We start from the raw sequence: 10,464 nt of genomic DNA on the forward strand, positions 1-10,464 counted from the left end.
ACCCAGTTTTCATGGACTGTCTTCATACTTTACAGCAATATACCAGGCCTAGGGGGCATAACTACTGACCTTCATTGTTAGTGCCCAAGGTCAAAGTTAACCTTGAAAAAAAATTCCTATAGAGCAATATATCATGGAGAGATTTGTACAGCACACTTTTTTATTTTTTCAATATGACGCCTCGCCTTGAAGTCACAGTGATGCCATAAAGTTTTGCAAAAGTTTTCCAACACAATTAATTTTAAATCTCAACTTTTTACAGCTTATAAAAGCCAAAGATTTCAAATTATTCTGCTCCAGACATATGAGGATAATACCATTTTAATATGTAATGCTTCAGTGTCATATGTCTAAAGGTCATGGTCACACGAATTAGGAAAAAGCTTGAGTTTCATTGTCTCCAAACTTTAAATAATATCTTGGTGCTTGGGGAACATAAACACTTTCTTTGTTTGAGCTCTTTTTTCAGTGCAGCATTATTTGACTTCACAGTGACACAAAAAGATTCATATTTCCATATTAACAATGCTTTTATCAGCACGAATGGGCAGGGATAGCTCAGTAGGTAGAGTGGTGGCCCCATGATCGGAAGGTCGGGGTTTGATTCCCCTGAACAGCTACCTCAACCCCTGAGCAAGGTACCGTCCCTACACACTGCTCCTCGGGTGCCCAATGGCTGCTCACTGAGTGAATGGGTTAAATGCAGAGAGGAATTTCCCCACGGGGGTCAATAAAGTACACTTTCTTTTTTTCAAATGATATATGAAAACACTGCAGATATCATTATCGTGAAATTTCCATATTATCAATGCTGATGTCAGCATAACACGTCAATGTTTCAGCATCACCCTCTATAATTGTGGCCAAAATCTTTATTTCTGCAAAATATACACAAGTACTTAAAAATGGCTGCCATAGGTCTGGAGTTATACAATCATGCTAAAAAGAAAGTGCACCCTCTTTCACTTTCACAATCTGGTACTTTGCTGGTTTTAAAATGAGGTCAATACAACCTCAAACGTACTAAAAACATGCAGTATTACACATCATTAATTATTTAACCAAAATTTGGTTAAAATGCAGAAGCAGTGTGTGAAAAACTGAGGACAAGCTAACGTCTTCTTTGGAGTTTAAGAGGGTTAGTAGCAGCTGGTTAAATAATCATCAGCCATTGTGACTATGCCCGTGACAGCGAACGTTTTGGCAGTTTGTCGGTCTGGAGCATTCACAATGCCGAGCAGGACAGACGTCATCAATGCTTTCAGAGAAGCAGTTGTTGCTACACATTAATCTGGGATTGGTTATGAGGGCATTCTCAAACAATTCCATCATCCTGGAGTGAGAAAGATGATCCACAAGAGGAAAACATTCAAGACAGTTACTAATCTAAGCCTAAATACGAAGCCTGAACCCATGCAATGTTCAGTGAAACTGCAAAAAAATCGAACGAAAAAGTGAAGAGCTACACATCAGACTCTACAGGCCTCGGCTAGCATGTTAAAGGTTAAAGTTCATCACAGTACAATAAAAAAGACGGAACAAGCATGGCATGTTTGGAAGGGTTGCCAGGAAAAAACATGAGCTCAGGTTTGCAACAAATGACAGAACTTTTTGATCAATGTGCTTCAGACAGCAGAGAGCAAGGTGGAGATGTTTGGATATAATGTACAGCATCACATTCGGAGAAAACCACACAAACATATAAGAACAAACACCTCAAACCAACCTTCAAGAATGGTGGTGGAGGGCTTTGATTCAATTTGATTTGTGATGATTTCAGGCTTGTTTACAACCACAAGACCTGGGGACCTTATTTAGTGAACTCCTCTTTATACCAAAGCATTCTTGAGTCAAATGTGAGGCCATCTGTGTGACAGCTAAGGTTTGGGCAAAACTGGGTCACACAGCAGCAAAATGATCCCAAGCACAGCAGAAAACAGCAGAATGGCTGAAAAAGAAAATAATCAAAGTGTTGCAATGGCACAAATCCTTCATTTCAACCTGATGGAGCTGCTGTGGTGATTTTGTCCTGACATGTAAAACTATAGAACTGACAGTGGGATACTCTCCTTTTATCAGTGCTGTATGTGTAATAGTGGATCAATACATTGTTAACATCTGCCTATCAGAACCAAAAGTGGACACTTTATCATGTATCAGCTGAGTTTTTACAAAATCAGCTAAGTAGAAGAGTAGCAGAAGAAATTAATTGACTTCACATTCGTAGTTCACTGGTAATTGCTAAGCCATCCCTTTGGCACCCTGCTCACTGCGATACATTGTAATTTACTCTGAGAGTCGCTGTGTGCGAGAGGAGAGCAGATAGGCTAAGTATAGAGAAGAAAGTGTCAAGAAGAGACGCAGATTGAGCTTATCTGTGAGCTCAGGCCTTCCTTTGTCAGGTGCAGCTCCTTTCTGATGGAGACTCTTTGAACTTGACAGAATAATTAAAATGAAGGCGAAAAAGCTGACATTTGCAATTTGACCTTTTTGACTTACGTGGCAAAACTGGCACCATTTCCTCCAGATCACATTATCATTCTGCCCTTGCATTTGAGGTATGTGTGTGTGTTTAAGTATGGGTTTAAGTGTGCATATGCGTAGGTGTACTTAGTGGCTCTGTGTGCATACAGGCAGCGTGTATTCATGAGGGTGCGAGGAAAGAATAAAAGAATAGTTTTATGGCATATTACCGGTCCATCTCTTCATTAAGGAGCTGTTTTCCAGTAAGCGGGCTCTATTTGAGTAGCTAAATTGTCCAAGCAGTGTGCAAACGAGGACTAATAGCCTGATGCCCTTGTCACTGCCAAAGTCAAACTGAAGATCTGAGAAATGAGTGCGTCTCTGTGTGCTTGACATCACAGTCAGCAGCAATACTTCTGTAAATGTAAGGATTCTTACCCTGTTTTTAGTCTCTCCCATACAGTGTGACTGTAAAAGTAATATTTATAACTACAGTTATAATATTTATAACTTCTAGTCATCCTTGGAATAAGTGAAACTCGGTTGTAAGTTGCAGGTGACCACAGATAGCTGTAACTACTAGGACACAGCCCACATGAACAGAACATAGTCTAAATTCCCTGCGCCACGTTACATCCACTACATATAATGCAGCTGTGAACCTCTGCAGTGATTTCTGGCACTGTGGATGTCTGCAGTGGATCCTCTGGGTACTGTGACCCCGTGTATGCTCACTTAAACTGGGGTTAGTCCGAAGCATCGTTGATCCGTCTGTCATCTGTCTGCTGCTCCTGAGCAGTTTTGTGTGAGGTGTTGGGGGCATTAGCTTGGTTTGGTTTGGTGGACTACACAGGATGTGCTGGGTCTTTATCACGATGATCCCAGTGTCAGCAAATTGTGTGTTTTTGGCTTTGAGTTCTATTTTTCCGTTGTGCTCTCCTTGTGACTGGTGTGGACTGCCTTATCCTAATAACCAAGTTGTATGTCCTTTGTATGGTGTTTCAAGCTTTTTGTTATTGTGTTGTGTCTTCATCTCTGTGTGAGGTGTTGCTGTTCTGTTACTTCCTGTTTTATTTTGTTAACCGCAGTCCTGTCCCATAGTTGTCGGCACCTGTGTTGTTCCCCCCACATTACTTTGTGTACCCCACTGTGTATAAGTAGCTTGAGTTTCCCCCTGCTGCCTTTGACCCTAATGACCCTCTATATTTTAGATCACCAGTCTATGACATTTCATAGATTCATCTTGTGTTTTAACTGTCTAAAGGTTTATTTTGTTGTTCTGCCGGTTTAAAGCAGATTTATTTAACATTTTTCATACTAATATGTTTTTTTTTCTTGAAGGGATGCCAAATGCTATCATTTTTCTGTAAGGCAAATTTACCTGCCTATGGGTATAAATAAAGTTACCTTACCTTGCATTAAATGTGCAAATGCTCATCTTTGTTTTATTATCAAATACAGTTACAATGACAAAGAAGATCAACACAGTACGTATGAGTGTTGATCCAGTTATCTTTACAAGCAGAATAATTCCTGTTTAAGGACGGGCGAAGTAATAGTTCCTTAGCTTACTCTTAAATATTCAAATAAAGGAGATCTTTTGTTTTTTTCATGTTTTTTCCCCCACTGTCCTTCAGCATAAGCATGTCTCGAATGAAATGCTATGCTATAATTTGCCTTCCCACACAGTGTCACCCTGAGTCATTTTTGCAAGGTTAGGACTGAAAACAGCAGATTGGAGAGTATTTGTAGTAAAATGAGACCTTCAGACTTGCTGCTGATGTGGAAACAACCTTGTGTTTAAGAAGTAACCTCGAGAAAGTTTGGGCATGGGAGCAAATCTGTGTTTTTATGAACTATGTGCAGTGGCAGCTGCGTGTTTACACTCGCTTACACCCACATTTATGTATTTTTCCAATATTTTACACATGGCTGTTTATTGAGGGTGTGTGTGTGTGTGTGTGTTTGTGTTTCCATACAGCCATTAAACTGCTTCGATTTAGAAGCTTGTTTAAGAAGTTTAAGAGCTATCTCTAAATCGAAAACATCAAACATCTCTGAATAATTCTTCATTTTCGTCAAGTAACGTTGGAGATATTTTCCTACAGAAATACAACAGTTTCTTGGGGATGCTGGAGAGGATTTGTTTCTGTTTTTATTCCTCACAGTGCGCTGAAACAGTACTGCACTTTTCCAAAGACTGAAATGTCAAGCCAAGGATACAGGAAAGCCTTGGTAGGAAGCACATTTGTTATGAACCCAGGAGTGTAAGCTGTTGAAACTATTTCTTAAGAAAGAAGGGAAAATATCTGGAAAATCTCAGGAGTTCATGATGAATCATCTTGGGTCCATCTGAAGACAGAAAAACTGAAAAACATAAAGGAAAAGTAGACACACAATTGCCTCAGACATCTGCGCTGAATGTGGAAACACAGGAGAAAGTGCAACAGAAGTGTGAATAATTTAATCATTTCTCAGTGATCAGTTCCTTCAGTAGATCTTAATATTGAGGAATGGAACATTCTGACCCATTTAAAGTGTTTTCCTGTTTCTGTGCTTTTCTCTGAATTCAAAGAAACGCAGAGTGAAAGTGTATATTTTTTAGGATGGATCTTAATGGACATAAAAGAGTTTTGAGAGCTGACGTTAATGCAGGCTTGGGAAGCATTAACATGCTGTTGCCTTTCTGCTTTAAAAGGTAAAGGCACCATAGTGGAGCCATAACAATTAAAAGCAGCTCATTAATCCAAACTATGACAGTGGAAAACTGCATGGTGGCTATTTGTGGCAGTGCAGCATGGTCTCATTCTGTCTAGGTCTGAGTTATCTGATTTTTTTTTAACTTTGCAATTGTCTTCTCTGCTTTCAGAAGACCATTTAACAACTGAAGCAGAGACACAGCCTGAGATAAAATGCAAGGATTACCCAGGAACTAGACTGTAGATCAAACTGCCTTTGCAACGATATGAAGTCTGCTGAGCTTCAAGCACAGACTTATTTGTTTAACAAAAATATATCAACTCTCTCAACAATTAAAAAGGGGTATTTAATGTAGGTCATTTGATATGTTCAACATTATTATTAAAGTACTAAAAAACTACCTTTTTATTATTAGCATATATAACTGATCAGATTAAAATATCCCATCAATTAATATTTGAGTAAATTCAATTTCTCTGGAAAAATTCTCAACAGCATGAGACCCTGGTCAGCTATAGTACACTGCCACCTAGTGGCCAAAAATGACATGAAATCCTAGACACACTCACTGGCCATTTAATCAGTTACACTTTGTTAGTACTGGTTTGGAAACTCTTTTTCCCTTCAGAGCTGTTTTAATTCATCGTGGCATAGATTCAACAAGGTGCTGGAAACATTCCCCCAAGATTTTGTTTCATGTTGAGATAACAGCATCACACAGCTGCTGCAGATTTGCATCCATGGTGAAAATTACCTGTTCCCCCACATCCCAATGGTGCTGTATTGGATTGAGATCAAGAATCTAAATTGATGATCTCAGCTTTGTAACATGGTGCAGTAGCCTGCTGGAAGCAGCGATCAGAGGGTGGGTACATAAATGGATGGACATGGTCAACAGCAATACTCAGGCAGGCTGTGGTGTTTAAACAATGCTCAGCTGGTACTAAGGGGTCAAGAACATTTCCCCACATCATTACACCACCACCAGTACCATGAACCTTTGATACAAGGCAGAATGCTTTATTTTGTTTACATCCAATTTTTTGATATCTGTGATTTTAGCACACGTAAATAATACTAAATAATCAACACTATGTTTTCTAGTGATTCTCACGGAGTTCTTTTGCTCTGATGTAATATTCACTTTCAAATTAAAAGTCACAACAACACAGATCAACACTGCCTAATCAACTTCTTATGGAACAATACCATCATAAACAGTTCTAAATAAGCATTATCACTGTGTTTTTAATGAGTAGTTTAATTACATATTAAGTGTTGCATGAAAGTGAGAAAGACTGAAGATGACTTTCTTTTCCTTTATTTTGGTTTTATTGAGCACCAAAAGCATTTAAATTATTCAGTTCTGACCACTGAGCAGTCATGTGTGGAAGATGCTGAGACGTCCGGCACCACGTTAGAGTTCGCTGTGCAGCGGGACTTTGGCTTTCTTCATGTTGTCGGCCACTGTGGACAAAGAGGGGACAAATAAGAGGAAGGCAGTGCTCTTACATGAGTGAAGTAGTTCAGAAATGAAACCTAAACCTAAGCTGCAGGTTTAGGTTTCCTACTAAACCTAAACCTGCAACTACTTTTCCTTTACTACACATTTAATGGCTTCAACTTCTTATCCATCCATTCGCTTCTGCTCATCCTTTTCAGGGTGCTTCAACTTCTTATTTTAAATATATTTTTTCTTATGGGGTTTGTTTCAGAGATGGCAGATTCACTTTGTGCTTTTTAAATATATCTTGTTTTAAGGTTTTTACAGTTACAGGCAGGGCATCACAGTAGCGTGGTTAGCACTGTTGCCTCACAGCAACAAGGTCATGAGTTCAACTCCTTCACCTGGCCGGGGCCTTTCTGTGTGCAGTTTACATGTTCACACTAGGTACAGTCCAAAGGGTTAACTGGTGATTCTAAATTACCCACAGTGTGAAAGGTTGTCTGTGTCTCTGCATTAGCCCTGCAACCTGTCCAGGATGTACCCAGCTGGGATACACTATAGCCAACTCTTATTGTGTTTAGATTTTAAATATATTAAAGACAAATGTCCAGGGGACCAATAATCACAAGGTTTGGACCTAGAATAGCTCCATGAATGATTTACAGTAACATAACAGTAATCAGCAAAGACATAATGAATGCTGGTGCTTTAAGTGTGTTAATTGTGCTTTTAGTTTCCAGTGACAAAGCCATGATTTAATGATAATATATCGGGAAAAAACAGTGTCACATTCCTCACTTGCCTTCTCTTTTCCTCGTAAAAAATTGACTCTTTGTCCTTGCACTGCATTTGCAAACCTCCCACCTCTTTGGCTACTAGTGCTACAAGTCTGCTAAAGTTTCTCACTAACATCCACATGGAGCTCAAAATTCTTTCTGTCAGAACAATCTCATAAAAAAAACTTCGTCATTTCTGTCAAAATATTGAGGAAGGGATAGGGTTCAAGCTGTGGGGGATTAGTGTGTCTGCAGTCTGCTGACAGGTGAGCTGTGCAAACTGTCATTAGAGAGAGTGAACAGTCACTCACGGCCTTGGATGTCACTCGCTGTGTAGGTGTAGAGGTGGTTGCTGTACTTTCCAGTAATGTCTGTGCGCACAGTCAAGGTTGGATCTGTAGAAAAACCACACACATGAACAGCTCAGGAAAGTAATCAGTATTATGTGACAGCTGATGTGCATTTTATAAACTGAATATGTTTCTGTAAAATTCTTTATCTAGAAAAATGAGTGAGGAAGCAAAAAGAACCTTGGGACTATCCACACCATTAGATCTGGCAGGGTTATGCATGCTTTTGTTATATCTAGACTGGACATCTGTAGACTGCAGTTAGTCAGTCATCTCTTGCTCATTTACAATTACTTTGAAATGCTGCAGCCAGATTACTGAAGGGACAAGAAGCAGAAGTACTCCAGTGTTAGTGTTAGTGGCCTTTCACTGGCTCACTGTTCATTAGAGACTCCACCATGAAGGGGCGCTGTTTGTATTTGAATGGTTTTATTCTGTGCTATGCTTGTATCTCTGTTCAACCTCAGACAAGGACAGTAAACAATCTGTTCTTCTATATTGAAATTATATTAATAATGTAAGAATTTACCAACAAAGAGGATTCTGGGAACATAGTAACCGTCAGGTGCCAGATTCTTGTCCGAAGTCTCTTCCTGTGTATAACAATATAGTATTTATTGCACATGATTTTAATAATAAAATATTTATAGATATATATATATATTTTCTGCATATGTAACATATCTTTAATTACCACCACGTTGAGCATGATGAAATCCTCTTTTGCCATTTTCTGGATAGTCTTATCCGCAACAAATGCCTTCTTCAGGTCTGTCGAAATACTTTGGTTTAGTATTATATTTAGACTGGCTTTCAAATAATTATGAATGAATTATGAATGGAAATATTAATAAATGTATTCTGCCTATTAAATGTCAGAAGGAGGTAAAGCCTGTTAAGTTATTACAGACTGCATTTATAAAATTGCCTAACAAGTCAGAAACAAGTCTGGCAGGTTGGACCTTTAGAATATCACGTAGGGGAATACAGAACACACTATAAATATATGAATCCTGTCTTGTTAAAATGAGGACACATTACTAATAAAAAATATATGCAACTTGCTGCAATCAAACAAAATGCTTCAGTGTTCTGAGACTTTCAGCGGGAGGATGCAGAACGGGCTGCTTTTGGTCCACCGTAGCAAAACTCAAAATTTAGAGCCAGACTTCACTCTGTAGGTGGTCTTCATTGTTTATGGGTTAAGAAATGCCAGTGGAGACTTCCACTGAGCTTATTTCACAAAACCAGCTGAGTGATTTATGAACATAACTCTCACATACTTCACTGCCTGCTTTGTGGGTATTACAGAATGCACCCATTGTGTTTCCCGGGAAAACAAACAAGCCCAAGTCTGAGTGAGAAAGACAGCGCAGGAGGTGCAAGCCTATATTTTTTAATATATACGCATACTTAATAAACCAAAGTAGCAGCAGTACCTTTACTGTGTGGGCAGTTGTCTTTATGATGAATGACCATGAGAGGTTTCTGACTGTGAGAGCAAAACCACAGAGTAAGAACTCAGTACATTCCACAACACAATAAACACAGTGAAGGGTGTGAAGGCAGTCTTACACAACCAAATGCCTTAGAAAGCAAAGTCCCCATGCTGGATTTACAGACAAATGAAGATTAAAGTAATAATGTGTTTCCCTTATGGAAAAGTAATGGAGCGTCATTCCAACGCAGAAAGACACAACAAAGGAACAGACTTATCCGAACAAAATAAACTGACATCCAGGACCTTTACCCAAGGTTTAGAGTCCTACCTCTTGGCCATTTTTGCTAGGCCGTCTTCATAATTTTGGGCCCAGTTAATACCACCTCCCCATCCTGCAGGCAGGAAATAAAAATACAGTGATAGGTCAACAACACTGCTGCATGTTCCCAGTACATTAACTATGTCCCCAAACAAGCAAAGTTCAGATTTTATTGTGTCTGACAGCTATACACGATCTTATGAAAAGGTTTATAGGACATTAACTGGAGCTGTGAATATTGACAAAAGTAGATTTGCCCACCTCTTGACAAGGACTGACTCTTCACTTTCTTTTTAGCTTTCTGGTCCCCGGCACTGGCACAGAGGCCAATGAGCAAAGCAAGCAAGACCCAGCGAAGCATTGTTCCTTGTCCTTTCAGAGAGCTGCTGTGAAAGTTGGCAAATGAGTTCCAAGGAAATTCAGTGACATTTATATTTAAATACAAAACACAAATCAGTTTTAGCCTGACTCACATTTGACAGATATCTAGAGCTGCACTGACTCACCAAACACACCTAACTACAAGGCGGTATGCAAGCAAGCAAGAATTCATTAATGGTTCACCTGAGACCATGTAAATAAAATAGTTTATAAGCTGTAATTCTACACATAGTTACCACACTTGTATTTGTAATGGGGAAAATATCAATTCTGAAATAATGTGAAAAAGTGTAATTTGAGATAATTATAATTAAGATTCCTTCATTTACAAATCATTTTCAAACCTTTAGTGAGGCATCTCACTAAAAGCTAGCTTTGAAAGGAATCATAATACTTTTTTTAAAAGTAAATGAAGGTATTCAGGTAGCAGGTAAATCTCTTACCTCGTCAATATGAAGCAACAAGCATCTGCTCTGACGCTCCTATGTGCGCTCTCTATTTTCAGATTTTCTTTTCTATCGAACTTGTCAAACAGGTATATCATATTAGGCTTAAAAAAAACAAAACAAGCACGCACTGCCTTATTA

General features: G+C 38.9%; 1 protein-coding gene across 2 annotated transcripts; it reads right to left on the bottom strand.

Moving 5' to 3' along the window:
* Positions 1-6,468: 6,468 nt before the first annotated feature.
* On the bottom strand, positions 6,469-10,436 carry agr1 (anterior gradient 1). 2 transcript variants are annotated; one of them, XM_082508150.1, is made up of 8 exons: positions 10,321-10,436; positions 9,758-9,879; positions 9,506-9,569; positions 9,176-9,228; positions 8,431-8,507; positions 8,266-8,329; positions 7,698-7,781; positions 6,469-6,630 (listed from the first exon to the last, which is right to left on the bottom strand). In XM_082508150.1, the coding sequence occupies exons 1-8, from the start codon at positions 10,419-10,421 to the stop codon at positions 6,581-6,583; spliced, it is 615 nt and encodes a 204-aa protein (XP_082364276.1). In that variant the 5' UTR covers positions 10,422-10,436; the 3' UTR covers positions 6,469-6,580. The 2 variants fall into 2 exon arrangements, with proteins under 2 accessions (XP_082364276.1, XP_082364275.1); XM_082508149.1 differs by having other exon boundaries at positions 9,758-9,882.
* Between the last annotated feature and the right edge of the window lie 28 nt (positions 10,437-10,464).

Source organism: Aulonocara stuartgranti, assembly GCF_965226115.1.
Source record: "Aulonocara stuartgranti genome assembly, chromosome: 16".
NCBI lineage: Eukaryota > Metazoa > Chordata > Actinopteri > Cichliformes > Cichlidae > Aulonocara > Aulonocara stuartgranti.

Excerpts from the sequence above, each read along its gene's own strand:
- agr1 (XM_082508149.1), bottom strand. The coding sequence starts at position 10,421 with ATGATATACCTGTTTGACAAGTTCGATAGAAAAGAAAATCTGAAAATA. Across the intron at positions 9,229-9,505 it reads CTAGCAAAAATGGCCAAGAG|TCAGAAACCTCTCATGGTCA; the intron begins GTAGGACTCTAA and ends TTGCTCTCACAG. Across the intron at positions 8,508-9,175 it reads CAACTGCCCACACAGTAAAG|ACCTGAAGAAGGCATTTGTT; the intron begins GTACTGCTGCTA and ends GTATTTCGACAG.